The sequence below is a fragment of the Pseudochaenichthys georgianus genome, unplaced genomic scaffold (assembly GCF_902827115.2).
Source record: "Pseudochaenichthys georgianus unplaced genomic scaffold, fPseGeo1.2 scaffold_478_arrow_ctg1, whole genome shotgun sequence".
In the NCBI taxonomy this organism is placed as follows: Eukaryota; Metazoa; Chordata; class Actinopteri; order Perciformes; family Channichthyidae; genus Pseudochaenichthys; species Pseudochaenichthys georgianus.
Window position 1 is genome coordinate 122,982 of NW_027263042.1, and position 17,195 is coordinate 140,176.

Consider the following 17,195-nt stretch of genomic DNA (forward strand, 5'->3'; position numbering starts at 1 on the left):
GGGATCGGACCCCATGACGGAGGTGATTGACAGCTGTGGAGGGTGGGACATGAGTGGAGCTCCTCCCAAAACGCCGGGGTGGGAGAGAGAGGGCGCCCCCCAGAGGCCAGACTTCAACGAGCTGCTGTACCGAACACAGGGCGTCTACAGCACCGCCGTCTTCTTCTCGCTCACCGTCAACGTGGACGACAAGAACTCCTCCAGGAACGCCATCAGGGTGAGAGAAAGGGTGATGGGAAACCATGAGTGTGTTGAAGTGTGTGTGTGTGTGTGTGTGTGTGTGTGTGTGTGTGTGTGTGTGTGTGTGTGTGTGTGTGTGTGTGTGTGTGTGTGTGTGTGTGCGTGTGTGTTTGCAAAGTATCCCTCTTCAATGCTTCCTATGATATCTTTCAAAAAGTGATTCCTCATTTAACACATGTCAATGTATGGATCGGAATGCAATCTTTTTTAAATTAGCTTCCATTTGCACAGCAAATACAATCCTTTATTCGTCCCACAGGACATCTAAGTATAGATAGAGACGAATAAAGATAGAACGCTATTAGTTAGCAGCAGTATTTATCAAATAAAATAAGTAAGTGTAACATTGTAGAATGAAGTGTAGTAGCAGGTAGACAACAGTAGTAAAGTATTGCACATACTGTAGTTACCTACATATTCTTCTTACAGTAAGGGATGGACTAACTAAGACGTTCTAATATTAGATATGCACATACATATCTTCAGAAGTGAAGATACTTTACAGGTAAGTTAACTTTTGTGTGAAGGGAGTACATGTCAAATGTTTTCCCATGACTCTATGTCTGCACTTATATATGAATGAGAGCTGCTGAAAAAGCTACTAAACATTGAATTTAGGATGTTTTATTCTGCAGTAAAAGTTGTGTTCCAGCTTTTATAGAATGGTGTGTGGCCTCAGTCAACAATAAACAAATCATATCAACTAAGTCAGTGGTTCTCAAATGGGGGTACACGGACCCCTAGGGGTACGTTGGAGTACTGCAGGGGGTACGTGAGATTTATTTTATGTTAATGAAAAAAAACATGAATAATGCATTTAAACAAACTACTAATAGTAGATTAACTACTTTATTAAAAGCTTTACAGTAATTCTGGATAATAAAATCGTAAAAAATACACGGGGTGCTCTCTTTTCCTCTCCCTCTCTTTGATCTCTCTCTCGCGTCCGGTTACGGTACGTCCACACAGCAGCTTTAGACGAATCTTCCACCGCTTCTCTGCCCATTGACTTTGAATGGGGATGACGTCACTTTGCCTCGCTTTTCGCCGAACTGCATTGTGGGGGAGCGAAGCAAAGATTTCCAGGATTTCCAGGATTCAAAAGTTGAGCAATGTTCAACTTTTGAAGCTGAGCTGGAAGCGTCAGCCAATCAAATCACGTTTATGCAAATCCCGCCAGTACAAGCGCTAGCCAATCAAACCGCGTGTAAGCAGGGAGAACCAGACCGCAGTTCATTTCCTCATATTCCAAACGAGAAATTACGGTAGCAAATCACCCGGTTCTTTACGACCAGACTATTAACGGGATACAAACCGGAGGAACCAGCATGGAGGGAGGTGGCAGAGACAGTGGGGAAACTGGTAGGTCTTCGCCTGTTTGGGGAGTTTATATATATATATATATTGCTCGCATAAAATCCCCGGGGTTTTTTGCTTTGTATGTCGGGGGCGGGACATTCATGTGATTGGTTGTTGGTCGCGTTGCTCGCAAAAATCCCCAAGCTGTCAGACACGCCCAGCTCCAAGATGTTCAAGATGTTTGAAAAGCTGCTGTGTGGACGTACCGTAAGACTTCACTCGCGTCTATGTCCAAAACTATCAGATCTAGCTAGTTCTAGTTAATTATATGACTGCCTGCTTATCAAAGGACCTAAACAATAAGCGTTGCTTGGCAACGGTGTGTGGCCGCAAAGTATAGCGCAGCATTATGCATATGTTTATATGAGGAGTCAAAATCCCATGCTCATAAAATGCTCGTATATTGTTTTCTCTTCATTCCCCACGCCCCAAAATAAATAAATATACACATTTTAGGAAAAGTAAGGAAGTTTGAGCAGTGTGGGTTTTATATTAACAGAGTTACACGTATTTCAAAACGCAAAGTGTAATAACTGCAGGTGCCTCGCTGTCAGACTGACAAAGGTCCTCAGTGAAGCCCATGTTTCTCACTAAGTACAACTTATTAAAAAGATCAGTTCAAAGCAGCTAATGTCGTCTCAGTGTTATTGCATGATGTTAAAATTGGTTGGCCATGAATTTAGGGATGGATTGTAAACATTTGAAATGTAGCATTTAAGTGTTTCTTAGTTACAATGTTGTTGTTTTAATAAATCAGACACTGATGGTGCAGCGCTGTGCTGTACCTCTTTATATGGGCTTTTCTTCCCTAACAAATCGTGTGTGCGCTGATCAGGGGGTACTTGGCTGCATTTTTTTCCGAAGGGGTACATTATTGAAAAAAGTTTGAGAACCACTGCACTAGGTGTTATTAGGGGGGAAATCTAGTATTGGTGCCGGCTTTAGAAAACCGTAGATCTCAAAGATGGCTATTTTTTTATCAGCGAGGACAAACAGTCCTGTTTTCAGCTTTGTAATGAAACAAATGGGCTTTAAAGAGCTTTGTTTGCCATAAGAAGTGGAAGAAATACTTAATCCTCCTCATGTCAGAAATATTAAATCTATGCAATGATATTTACGTTGTGTAATATAACATTGACTCTACATGTGGGCATACCTTATTGAACATTATGAATAATTAATATGTTTAGCAAACAGTGTGTGGAATGGCTTATAAAGGTTGGCACTAATACAGATGTAATTATATATTAATAAAGCCTTTGAATGTGCATCTGTTCAGGTCTGAGCAGCACATGGGATTAATGTGTGTGTGTGTGTGTGTGTGTGTGTGTGTGTGTGTGTGTGTGTGTGTGTGTGTGTGTGTGTGTGTGTGTGTGTGTGTGTGTGTGTGTGTGTGTGTGTGTGTGTGTGTGTGTGTGTGTGTGTGTGTGTGTGTGTGTGTGTGTGTGTGTGTGTGTGTGTGTGTGCAGATTGATCAGGAAGGACTCACGCTGCCGGACAGCAGTCTGTATCTGGGACAGGATGAGGACAGTGTGAAGGTAAACATGCTTCTTTACTTATTTATTCTTTTGAAAACTTTATTTTAAATTGTTTTGTCAATACGTAACAGACATACACGAAACACTACAGTGGAAATACATTCTGCTTCTTCTCCTCACCTTTCCTTACTTCCATCAGTCTCCCATGTCTACCTTTTCTTCTTCTTTGGTTTTTACTCTATGCAATACATTAATGCACTCAATGTACACAATATCTTGTTTTTATTACTGCACATATTTTATTCCAATTATATTTCAATGTAAATACTGCTATATTTCAATATATTTGTTTACGTTATTATTTAAAAAAGTTCTCTATCTGTGTTTTTTAATTTTTGTTTTACTTACCATGACATCAAGTCAAATTCCTCGTTCGTGTCAACGTACCTGGTGATAAACTGGTAATACAAATAAAGTTGCATTACCACCTCGATAACAACACTAAATTCTCCAAAATCCCCTGTTTTCACTAACCTGAAGTAACACTATGGGAAAAAGAAAATAGTCAACGTCAACAACTATATACTTGGAAGGTAATAAATAGCATAATTAAGAAGAAAAGAACTGACAACAGAAACGAATTCAAGAAATTCCAAACTGAAGGAAAAACCCCAACGGATGTTGCAAATAGCTTTAATGAGTTCTTTACTGAAATTGGCCGCAACCTGGCGAGTAAAATCAGCCCAACTTCATCTAAAGTGGATGATTTTCTGAAAAACTGCAACCAACAGAGTATGTTCCTGAACCCAATCACAGAAAATGAACTGCTTGATATTATTAATACTCAACATAGTAAACAGTCCAAAGATTATTTAGGACTTAGTATGAATATTGTTAAACAAGTTGCACCAAATATTGTAGCCCCCCTAGTAAATATATGCAATAAATCGTTTCAACAAGGTATTTTTCCCAATGAAATGAAAATCGCGAAGGTAATTCCGGTTTTCAAATCTGGTGATAAATCTAGTTTAAATAATTATAGACCGATTTCTTTACTACCACAATTCTCAAAAATCCTGGAAAAACTCTTTAACAACCATCTGGAGTCATTCCTCAGCAAATTTAATATACTATGCCCCAGCCAATATGGATTTCAGAAAAATCACTCTACTTCTTCAGCAGTAATTGAATTGGTTGAAGAAATTACCAACAACATTGAAACAAAAATGATTACAGCTGGTATATTCATTGACCTTAAAAAGGCTTTTGATACTGTGAACCATACCATACTGCTTCACAAATTAGAACATTATGGCATAAGGGGTCAAGCCAAAGAATGGGTCAAGAGTTATCTGATAAATAGGCTACAATATGTGGACATAGACGAGGCGAAATCAAACAATCTTCCTATAATATGTGGAGTCCCTCAAGGATCAATCTTAGGTCCAAAACTGTTCCTGATTTATATTAATGACATTATCAACACCTCAGACATGTTACAATTCATTTTGTTTGCCGATGATACCACCATTCTCTGCTCCCATCATAATCTTGGTGATCTTGTTAAAATTGTTAATGCAGAATTGGAAATACTATGTAACTGGTTTGCAGTTAATAAATTATCCCTTAATGTGGCCAAAACAAATTACATGTTATTCAATACAAAGTCTGAGAGTAGAAATGACTGTATTATACGGATTTGCAATACTGAGATAGAGAAAGTTGGTGCATGTAAATTTTTAGGACTCATTGTTGATGAAAAACTCAACTGGAAGCATCATATAAATTATGTACAAACTAAACTGTCAAAAATAATAGGTATTTTGTATCGTACTAAGAGCATTCTCGAGGAAAGAATACTCAGAACTCTTTATAACAGTCTATTTCTCCCTTACCTTTATTACTGCTCCGAAATATGGGGAAACACGTACGCAACAAATCTACAAAAAATAATAACATCCCAAAAAAAAGTATTACGAATAGTCTGTGGTGTTGGTAAATATGAACACACAACTCCCATATTCAAAAAACTCAATCTATTCAAATGTGTTGATATAGTAAAACTTAAAACAGTACTGATTATGCACAACATTTACCATAACAAAATGCCTACTAACATTCAAAAGCAGTTCCAAACCACAGTTAGGAAATACCCAACCAGGCATCCTAACTGGTTGTATAGCAAGCCCTGTAGAACAACCATCAAATCACACAGCTGATCCAGAATCGGAGTTAGAGCGTGGAATGGACTTCACTCAGACCTTTCAAGTGTTACTAGTCATCAACAATTCAAAGCTAAAGTAAAAACAATTATATTTGCAGATTACTCCAGCTAACAAGTATTTGATATTCCCAGTGTTGCTTATATATGCATTTACTTTTTTCTTGCCCTAACTGTTATTTTATTTATTTTATTTTTTTTCCAGTTTTCCTTAGTTTTCTTTATTTTTTTGTACTCCTTAATTTCTATACGTTTTTGACGAAATATGTGCCATTACTATATTGATGCTAATGATGATGCACGGGAGGGCTACTCCCCATAAGCTATGCTTCAGCCCTCCCGCTTCTACTAATTTTGTTCATTTGTGTGTATGAATTATACGTTTTTGTTTTTGTATGATTTTAGTAGAATAAATAAAAAAAATATATATATATAAATGTATCCAGACTTTCTTTTCACTTCTCTGTTTTCTCCATTCCTCTCTTCGTTGTATTTCCAGTTTCTTATCCAAACATTTATCATTTCTTTCTAGTCCCTTTCTTTTATCTACATTCTTGCTATTCACTGTATACAATAATTGGTCAAAGTCACTTTAACCTCAAACATTGGTTTGTGGAAAGACAATTTTCAAGCCTTGAGATTAGTGTTTTGGTCGTTGATATCTTTTTTTGGATCTCCATCTCCATCTTTGTTTATGTAACCAGAAGCGACTAGAGCAGGGGTGTCAAACTCAAGGCCCGGGGGCCAAATCCGGCCCGCGACTTCATTTCATGTGGCCCGCAAGAGCTTGCAAAGAATACAATACGTTTATTATACGGTTTCATGCCGCTTTACAGAAGCAGGTTGCCCGTAAACTACATGTCCCACAATGCATCTCGTTTTGTGACATGCGCACAGAAGAGACCTGCAATTATTTGCCCTGGACTTCTGCTTTCAAACGTAGTTAGTTATTACCCTATCCGATAATAATCCAATTCAGAGGCAATAATGTAATATAATACATTATTTTATATTATATTATATATTTATATTTGTATATTTATATAGTTACAACCGGCCCTTTGAGTGCAACCATAATGCTAATGTGGCCCGCGATGAAATTGAGTTTGGTACCCCTGGACTAGAGGGTCGAGCGAAGTACAACCGTTGAACAAGATGCTATTATAAAATTGAATGTGCTGTATTTTGTGTTGACCTGCCAAGGGACTGCAGATGGAAATTAGCAAATTGATATAATCTGGTCCAAAGCATTTTATATCTTTGAGATGTATGTTATTTTTGTACATGGTCCATGCCAACTAAACCAACAAACTAAACCAAGGAGAACGCCATCTGCTTCTATGAACTGAAAACACTCCAAGGGTTCAAAGTTGTAAGACGAACCCAAATTAGACAAAGGAGTGTGGTAATGACCTGTCAATCACATTGTAGCCCCGCCCTAAAGTACACCCTGTCTATTTTACTCTAAATGGGACAATCACTTAGAAACTGAACATCATGCAGATTTGAAAAAAGACTTGAATCCAGAGAACAATCACAACCATCGAAAACAAAGACTGATCGGGGAAATGTTTACTGTATGAACTCAAGTGAGCAGAAAGACTATGTACAATCTGACCTGTGTTTGGCACCAGAGGAGAAGCACAATGAGAGATAAGATAAAGATGGACGAATGTGAGATACACTATTGGAGATTTAGATTAGTTAGAAAGTCTTGTTCTTTCTTCGTTGTGAAAAGTTTAAGAGATGAGAGTTGCAGCACATTTCCATTGCCATTTAAATACTGTGTTCAGTTAGAGAGCTCTGACACCTCCAAGTGGATATGCTGTATACTTGAGAAGGTCAAAACCAAAAGACACTAGATTTTTGGGATGGTTAAAAAGCTTAAGGAAGTTCAATGTCGGTTTTTATTCCGAGCTCTGGACTGAGACCCAATCCCAAGGCCTACGATATTGTGTTTTTTATTTTAAGACACATGCTTTAGGCACGCTTGGATTCACTTTGCAGTCCTTTTCTTTTGGTTCAACTTCTCTTATTTATTTCCTTTCTTTATTCCTCTGTTAATCCCAAATGTGCCGCGCCCTTAAATGTACTCTGCTTCATCATCAATTGTACTTTAAATACCAAATAAACATCGTGCTGTATTAGTGCTGCACGATATATCGCGTCGTGACGAAAACCGCGACATGCGCATGCGCGATATTCACATCGCAGGACGTGACGTTAAAAATAAAAATTCTTGATTTTTTTCTCGCGATATTTAGTAGGCAAATTAACTCCAACACGTCATGTTACAATTATTTTGCTGCTTGCTACAAAAGGAAAACGTGCGCGGCTCTCATGGCAGGGGTTCTTGAGTGAGTGACAGCAAACCACCACTCACATCTCAAAGCAAACGGACCCGTGATTAAAGGTAGAAACACGGAAAGTAGTATCATGTGTTTCTCCAGGGCGGTTCGGCGCTGCTAGCTCAGCTTGTTGCTCTGATAGCTTAAGATCCAGACGTCCGTGACTAAAATCCTTCATCCGGTTAAATATAGTTCAAAAAATACCAATTGTATAGCATTAAAGTTCAAGAAAGGATGGTTTGCGGACAAAAAAAACGGTATTTTCTTCAATTCCTGTATGTTTTCATATCTCAGGGGGCAATGTCAGTTTTTTCCAATGTCGTGCAGCCCTATGCTGTATTGAAGAAGCCCCTACACTAGAGATCAAGTCCATTTACTCTTATTACTGAGTTAATAAATCGCGTGAGAAATAGAGTCACTTTCTCATAGACTTCTACACAATTTGAGTTTTCTGCTTCTCTTCTTAAGTTGTAAGACAAACCCCCAATTAAACAATGCTGTGGGAAAAGGACCTGTCAATCACAGGTAGCCCCAAATCTTTATATTACTAAATATGAATACTAAATGAACAATAATGTAATGAAGAAGACTCTAAACTAGAGATCAAGTCAATAAACTCATCAGGGAAATGTTTACTGAGTTAATAAACAAATGAGAAGTAGGGTAATGTTCTCATAGTCTTCTATACAATTAGACGTGTTGCCCCCTGCTGGATATAAGAGATGATGCAGGTTTACGGTATTTTTGTCATTGGCTTCACTTTCAGACCCAAACGTTTCTGTTCATAAATAAAGTTAGAAGTTGGCCTATTTTCTCATAGACTTCTATGCAATTAGACTTTTGGTAACCAGAGAATGCAGGTTTACGGTATTTTATTAGCTTCACCTTTCAGATCCAAAATGAGCAGTTTCTTTCCTTTTTCTCCGGACTTTCTCTTTTACCTCAAACTTGACTTCGCTTTGACTCCCTTTCTCCTGCCGCCCCTCCTTTCTTCCTTTAATCCTTCCCTTCCTCCCCTCCTTCCTTCCCTCCCTCCTCCTCCTCTATCAATACCCGTCTCCCTCTCCTCTCCCATCAATCCACCTGTTTTTCCCTCTATCGCCCGCTGTGCTTTTGTTATCCCGTCCACTCTGCCACATGTCACCGTGTCAGCGTCCATTACTGATGAGCTCCGGCTCCTCTATTAGCGCTGATGTCGTTGTGCTTTTTTCTTCAGATCCTGGCAGCGTACAAGGCTCTGATGGAGCGTTTGCTAAGCATGCTGGGAGCTCACAACGCCACGCAGAAGTCCAAGGAGATTATACATCTGGAGACACGCCTGGCAAATGTGAGCTGAGTGTGTGTGTGTGTGTGTGTGTGTGTGTGTGTGTGTGTGTGTGTGTGTGTGTGTGTATCGTTGCAAGAAGTATTCAGATTCAAACCTTCACTTGATTAAAAGTACTACATAGTCGCATCCTACCAGTGTGTGCGTGTGTGTGTCTGTGTGTCTGTGTGTGTGCATGTGTGTGTGTATGTGTATGTGTGCGTGTGTGCGTTTGAATTAAAACACTACTCTTTCTTTTCAGATCACTGTGTCAGAATATGATGACCAACGAAAGGACATCAGCACCATGTATAACCGCATCACCCTCCGGCAGCTACAGAACATCGCGCCCAGTGTGAGTGCCACACACACACACACACACACACACACACACACACACACACACACACACACACACACACACACACACGCACGCACGCACGCACGCACGCACACACACATGAACTGTATACATACCCATCATTTACAAGTATGTGAAATGCACTTTGTTTAGGAGCAGCCATGATGGATTAAGATTTGAAGTCCAACAGAGCATTTTAAGTGGTGTGGCGAGTGTGTGTGTGTGTGTGTGTGTGTGTGTGTGTGTGTGTGTGTGTTAGGGAGGAAGGGAGTGGTCGGGCACAACACACACACACACACACACACACACACACGCACACACACACACACGCACACAGATAGAGGCCTAAGTGACTCACAGAAGCTGTCCGCCCTGCAGCGGTAGACAGGGAGGTTGAGGTCCAGAATAAAAAAGGAGGTAGAGAGAAAAGGGGGAAATAATGAGATATTGAGGGGGTTAGAAATGATGGAGAGAGGGAGGAGGAGAGACAAGCAATGGGGGAGGAAGAGGAGAGGGAACAATGATTCAAAATCTTCACCATGCTTTATGGTCGGGGAGGGATGGATGAGGAATGAAAAGAGAGGAAAGCATGGCTTGTTCTTAGAGGGAGATAGAGTCTTCAACTTGTCGGCCTGAAAGAAAATACACAAACACGAATGACTTCTGAAGCGTGGAAAGAAACAGATTAGAGGAAGAAGATGGCTTCAGTGTGTTCTTGATATGTACTTGCTGTAATTTAAGTGTGGAGTTCAAAAGCTCAGTCACTCAAAATGTCAAATCAATGTGAAGGAAATCAGATTCCCAAAAGAACGCCAAAAAGAAAAAACAGCAAAATCATTGTTTGGAAGCAAGAAAATAAAAGCAAAAAACTAAAAATTATTAAATGTAATATCAATTATCTAAATAACCCTTTAAAGCAATTAAACAAATATACATTTGCACATGCATACGACTGCATACAATCCCCCAAAATAGGTAAATAAGAAATGTGACGCGCAACAAGCCTGCCTTAAACTTAAACAAACAAATACATAAAGGATAGAAAAAAGAACATCCAACAAATCAACAATCCAGTCAAGATAAAGAAAAACATTCAAACAATACTCGTGGATTAGACTTCATGAAATATCTTTTAAACCCAATGTATGGATCTGAGCTCGAGATGAAGTGCGCTTTGGCCTTAAAGAGTACATATAAGTCAGTAAAGACGAGAGACAGGCGTCGCATATAGGTTAAATGGGACTTTAAAAAGTGATGGATTTGCCTCACGCTGTTGTACATTTGGGATTAAACGTGTAAGTATGTACAGTCGGGTTGTTGTTGTTGTTGTTGTTATTGAAATGTTGACCTGTCTCCAAACTAAATGCTTCCGCCTCTCTCCTCAGCTTCACTGGAAACGGTTGCTGGACAGAATCTTCCACGACAACTTATCAGAAGACGAAGAGATCGTGGTGCTCGCCACCGATTACATCCAGAAAGTCTCCGACATCATTAAGAGCACTTCGCAGAGGTAAGGAGAGAGAGGGGAGGTGTGTGTGTGGGGGGGGGGGGGGGGGGGGGGTGAGGAGGAGGAGGGGGGAGGAAGATGAAGGTGTGGAGGTGTGTGTGGAAAATCGATAAAATTAGACGCAGCCATTTTTGAGTGCGTACTTTTTAAACGTGAGTAAGCGCTTTTGTTTGAGGTTGTTTTGAGTGTGTGTGTGGTGTGTGTGTGTGTGTGTGTGTGTGTGTGTGTGGTGTGTGAGAGACTATAGTGTGGATTACAATGCCGTGTCAGGAGGTGCATAGATTGTGTTTTTGAGCGCTGCTGTGCATGTATTTGTGCGTGTGTGTGTGTGTGTGTGTTTGAGTTGAGTCTCTGTTGTGTGAACTTCCAGCTCTACTGCAGCTGATTATTATTGATCGGCACACACACCTTTCTGCCACCTGCAGACCCATACACACACACACACACACACACACACACACACACACACACACACACACACACACACACACACACACACACACACGCACACACACACCTACTTTATTCCCCCGTTTTTCCCCTGACAGACTCTAGGGGGCTTCTGCAAGTCAGGGTGTGTATGTGTGTGTGTGTGTGTGTGTGAGCAGCTGACAGCTCGCCAATAGTGGCTGTGCTCTACACACACACACACACACACACACACACACACACACACACACACACACACACTCATGCTTGGCTGCCCGGCTGTGTGACGGCGGTTGGATTACTTGTCGTTTGAGTCTGACGGGATACAGGTCTGTCTGAACAGCAGCGTGACCTATTCACAGATGTTGGTAATTTCACGAGTCACCAGTTCATGACATACGGTGTTGGTCATTTTATGAACTCCGTTATCCGTTAATTGCCAGTTTTTTTGACCGTGAAAATCTGACATATTTAAAAATCCCTGGTCATTATGTCCGGTAAATTAAAATATGTTAATTTTCATTCTTGAAAAATCAAGACATGAGTTGTTGAACGGATGTCTGTGTTCGGTGTTATTTATAAAGCCTGCCTGGACTCACCAGTTCATGACCTCCATCGTCCCATTATTATCAGTTTAAAGAGTCCTCTCCTGCTGCTGTCCAGGTGTATATCAGTATGTAGTGTCTCTACTTTAAAGAGTCCTCTCCAGCTGATGTTCAGGTGTATATCAGTATGTAGTGTCTCTACTTTAAAGAGTCCTCTCCTGCTGATGTTCAGGTGTATATCAGTATGTAGTGTCTCTACTTTAAAGAGTCCTCTCCTGCTGATGTTCAGGTGTATATCAGTATGTAGTGTCTCTACTTTAAAGAGTTCTCTCCTGCTGATGTTCAGGTGTATATCAGTATGTAGTGTCTCTACTTTAAAGAGTCCTCTCCTGCTGATGTTCAGGTGTATATCAGTATGTAGTGTCTCTACGTTGCTGCCGCACCTCTTTTCACCCTCTGTCTGAAACCAGAGTCCAGTCTGCTCTGATTGGTTAGATGGCCAGCTCAGTTGTGATTGTTCAACCGCTTAGAGATGTCCCGCCCCTTAGCCTCACGTAGCCAATAGAAGTGAAAGACTTACAAAGGGAGTTTAGCCTTTGCAGACCTTTTATATACACAAAATTGAACACACCACAGGAAAGGCAACAAAGCAAAGGCCTCTTAAATCAGAAATATTTAAAATTGTGATCGTCCACCACTTCAATTTAAAAACATGTTGTGACCAACTTTGTATTGTTTGTTGTTTGTCCTCACAGAGGGACTTATATACACAGATACAAATTATATAGACAATAATACAAAAGGAAAAGACACCTTTCCCTCCCCCTTCCCACCCACCTTGCCTTTTCACAGAAAACCCTACCTGATGTTTGTTAGCAATCGTCTGAGTTCATTATATTATATATATCATTTATATTATAGCATAACAATTTATCCACATCAAATACATTCATACCTTTTTTTTCCACGTAACATTTCATCTGTTTAAACTGAATTGAGATGGACTCCTAATAATCTACAATTGACCCGATCAGCAGCTCTCTGAACAGCCTCTAATGTTCCCCCCTTAGCCTTATGAGCAGAAGCGATTGGCAGCTCTGAGATTAGTAGGTCATGGAAGAATGATATCCATTGCTTAATAAATAAAGTGTGTGGGGGTTTCCATCGTATTACAATTATTTCTTTGGCTGCTGTTAGACCAGCGAAAAAATACTTTCTGACTCTTATCAGCCACAACATCAAATCCGATCTCAGTGGTGTAGCTCAGCTCCAAACAGTGTAGACTTCTATTTCATATCTATTTTATTATCTGTTTTGCTGATGCCATTCCTGATCGTATTCATGTCATCTCCTGCTGCCCTCCCTCTTTCTTTGTGAGACACACTTTGTAATCACTGCTCTCCAACATGATTGAGTTGTCTGTTGTTTCGTTAAGGATTCATAATCTTCTGTGTAATTACACGCGATTACGTGTAAAGTTACAGTCATGCAAAGACGCAGATTGCACGCCATTCGCAAGATTGACCAGTTTTTCAAATCGAGCGTTACATTTGCTGTCTCCTGAAAGCCAATCAGCAGTGAGCATCTCCGCCTGCTGTCCATGACGGTGTTAAATTAGAAAATTAAGACAGTAGCTCTGGGCGACGGCACTCTGTGTATAAAGCTCATCATATTTTCTCGTAAACTGGACAAAAAACTGTGTTTATAAACTACAAACTACTGACTATCTATTTTAAATACAGTCACTACTTTATTTATGTCTGCATGGCGTTGTTGTGAGTGTGGAGGGAGAAGCTACATGTTAGCTTAACATAGCATGATCCATCCCATCTCCATTCAGAAAACATTTCAAAAGGGTTTCGTCTGCCATCTTGCTGACATCAGTATCATTATTAAGTTATTTTGGCATCAGTTTTGTTCCGTGTATTACAATTAAATCACAGCAAAGTATGTTAATTGTGTTGTTGTTGTTGTTGGCATCTACATGGAGTTAAGCCCCGCCTCTTCGCTAGTGCGTACGCTAGTAAATACATGCAGTGGTCAAATTTCCCCGAGTATCACGACGCACTGCAAAAATGTAAAACCAAAAAGTATATTGGTATAATATATGTCGTTACACCTGATATAAGACATAATAACTTACTTAAGTATTTTGTTTAGACAAGGCATCTCAGTGTTTCCCACAGATCTGAAATATACTTGGGCGGGTGGTGGCAGCGGGCGGGTGGGGGGGGGGGGTGCCCGAAAAAAAAAAAAAAGTTTTAACAACATGTGTATTTATTGACTTTTCATTCCTGTATAATCATTTTGGAAGGAGGCGAGATCAGTGCAAGGGAGCGAGGGATCATTGTCCACAAGTTAATCGATCGCAGATGGCGTCGTGGTCACGGACCAATAAAAAAAAAAATTATAAAAAAAAAAATTATTACAAAATTATTTAAAAAAAACAACCTAAATGGGTCGCGAAATATACTTGGGCGGCCGTTAATATACCTGGGCGGCCCGCCCAAGTATAGTCTATGTGTGGGAAACCCTGCATCTTAAGGATCTTTTGTAGTCAAAGTCTCTTAAAGGTCCCGTGTCATGGCCATTTCTACTGATCATAATTCCATTGTTGAGGTCTACTAGAATATGTTTACATTGTTCAATGTTCCAAACTCACATTGGTTTCTCATACAGCATCTCTGTAGAGCAGTGTTTCTCAAAGGACCACTTAACTCGCGGACCACCTAACTCCACAAATATCATTTTTCTAGAACAGATTACAAATCGCCTGAAAATGGTACAAACAAGTGGCAGTATGTGTGACGAAGCTGATGCGCTGAGAAACTTAAGCTCGCTCCATTGCGGTGATATTCCTGCGAGAGTGCGGAAAACTTAAACTAAGTAATTTATTTCAAATGTCAAATGTTACCAATATACTCACGGACCACATACTATACAGCACTGTTGTATAGTATGTTTTTTCACTCTCTGTCCTACACGGCTTGTTGGAGCTCCTCCCCCCCCCCCTCCCTGTGAGCCCAGTGTGCTCTGATTGGTCGGGACGTTGCGAGGCTCGCTGCTCAGTGAGCTGGCTTACTGGTGTGGTTTCCGGGTCGGCGATACAGCGGGACAGCGCGAAACTCATCCTGAGCACACACACACACACACACACACACACACACACACACACACACACACACACACACACACACACACACACACACACACACACACACACACACACACACACACACACACACACACACACACACACACACACACACACACACACACTCACAGCCGAAGTAAGAACAATAAGTGTGGCTTGATATTGAGAAAGAAAAAGGTTTGTAACGCTGTGAGAATGGGTCTGCAGAGAGCATTCTTTATTTTGAACAGTCGTGCACGTTTTGGTATGAAAATAAGGAACTCGAACATTTGGAATCAGTAACTGTATTAAAACAAACCACAAACAGTAACACACAGGTGGCCATATTATTTCTAATGGCTGCTGTCAAACAAAAAGGTTCAATAAACTAAAAAGAATGTCTTGAAAATATTAAAATAAATAATAAGAACATCTCCTGATGTCAAAATATAAAATAAATACAATGATAAATATAAAACTAAATAAAATCTGTACCTTTAGGAGCAATGTCTAACATGTGTAATTAACGTGTGAGTGTGTGAGGCCATTATGCCTGAATAAAGGTACTCAAGCTTTACTCTATTTTCAAGTTGTTCTTCAGAAAGACGAGTCTGTCTACGTTGTCAGCAGTGAGGGCAGATCTGTTGGCGGTAACTATGGTTACCTGCCGTCGAGAAAACCCTCTCGCTGCGGACTGAGACTGACTCGGAGGTGATTGAGCATGTTTGACGTGTTGCCACCAGCATACCGCACGCTGTCGAACAACGCCGACACACCGTCCTCGTCCGATCCACAACTCGCACCCCATCGTTGTTGTAGTCCCCGAAATGTCCCCACAGCTGATTCAAAAGAAGCAGCTGGGTCTCCTAGCTCCTGTGTGTTGTGTGAACTCGCCGTAGCTACTAACTGTTCTTCTTCATGTATTGTGTTCGTTTTGTTTTGTTCTTGTTCTTCATTTGTTATTTACGGGCGGCTGGCTTTTAGGCGCAATACCGCCCCCTGGAGTATATATAGTGCAATACCGCCCTGAGTGACAGACTTTTTTCCCACTCGTAAAAAAAGGCGTATTCGCCGTGTGACTGCATGTGCGCGAATACGGATACCGTTACACCCCTAGTCTGCGGAGAGCATTTCTCCGCCATCCCAACTCGTCTGTTACCAACCAGGGAGCTCTATGCAAGTCAATGGGACTCCCTGTTAGTTGGAAATGTACGCTAACGGTCCTGGTGTGTGAGGAGCTCCGTGGATTGGTCCATTTGGGTTCCCGGAAGAAACAATGGAAAAAAAGAAATCCCCAGCGAGGCGTTCTGGGGCAGCAGACGGGTCTTCTCTGAGTTAGAGCTTTACTCCCTAGGGTGCACTTTGAGGGTTTGAGACTCTGCAGACCGGTCACACGCAGAACAACCTTCATAACAACGAGGGGACGGGTCAGAACCAGAAAAGCACGACGTGGGACCTTTAAAATGAACTTACAGGAAAATCACTATCAGAAAACGTCTCAGCATTTCTGTCTTTTTGGTTTTTAACAAATTCCCTAATTCTGGTCAACTAAAGTTCAAAATGTGTTTTCCCTGCTAAATACAAGATGTATTTTATCTCAGTATCCCATCTTTACTTCGAGAAATCTCACCACGCCATTCGTTCACTTATTAAAAGCGGAAACACCTTGTTGTTATTCTACATTTACTTGATTTTGAAGCAGCATTGTTTCCAGTGTGCAAATGTTGCCTTTTATAATGCGGTGTGAGCCACCATTAGAGTTTCACTACCCTGGTCCATATCTCCCTCTCCTCTCTCTCTCTCTCTCTCTCTCTCTCCCGTGTTGTTTACCAATCTCCTCTTGTTGTCATCTTTCGCCCTGATGGCTTCAGTAATAGATCCTACGTTTCAATCATCCTCTCTCTTCTGTTCTCTCCACCTGTTTCTGTCTGACTTCCCCTTTCATCGCGCTTTCTCTCCGTCACATTTAACGTTCGGATGATTCGGCGTCAGTGTGGAGTCGAAATAGACCTTTTGCTGCAGTTTGTTTTTAGTTTTTAACCCGAGTGAAATTCCAGTCACATCTTAAGTATGAGAGGACAAAGAATAAGCCTCAGTTTAAACCATGGTTTAGTTTATTTATAGAGCACATTTACACACAAGGCGATTCAAAGTGCTTCAAAAAGTCATTAAAAGCATTACAATTGCAACAGAAACCTATTATACATTTAAATAGATAAAGCATTAGCAATGAGGGAGTATAAATGAAACGAGCTTCAAAAAGAATAAGAC

The 17,195-nt window shown here is 40.6% G+C and overlaps 1 protein-coding gene across 1 annotated transcript in view; it reads left to right on the forward strand.

Annotated features, from left to right (window-relative positions):
• The window catches only part of LOC117442803 (endothelin-converting enzyme-like 1), a 95,557-nt gene that overhangs the window by 13,411 nt on the left and 64,951 nt on the right, over positions 1 to 17,195 (forward strand). Inside the window, exons 2-6 of the mRNA XM_034078767.2 lie at positions 1 to 217; positions 3,069 to 3,137; positions 8,863 to 8,973; positions 9,212 to 9,304; positions 10,696 to 10,820. The exon at positions 1 to 217 is cut by the window's left edge and continues 944 nt beyond it. Of these exons, the coding sequence (XP_033934658.1) occupies positions 1 to 217; positions 3,069 to 3,137; positions 8,863 to 8,973; positions 9,212 to 9,304; positions 10,696 to 10,820 (615 nt within the window). The remainder of the gene's footprint in view (positions 218 to 3,068; positions 3,138 to 8,862; positions 8,974 to 9,211; positions 9,305 to 10,695; positions 10,821 to 17,195) is intronic.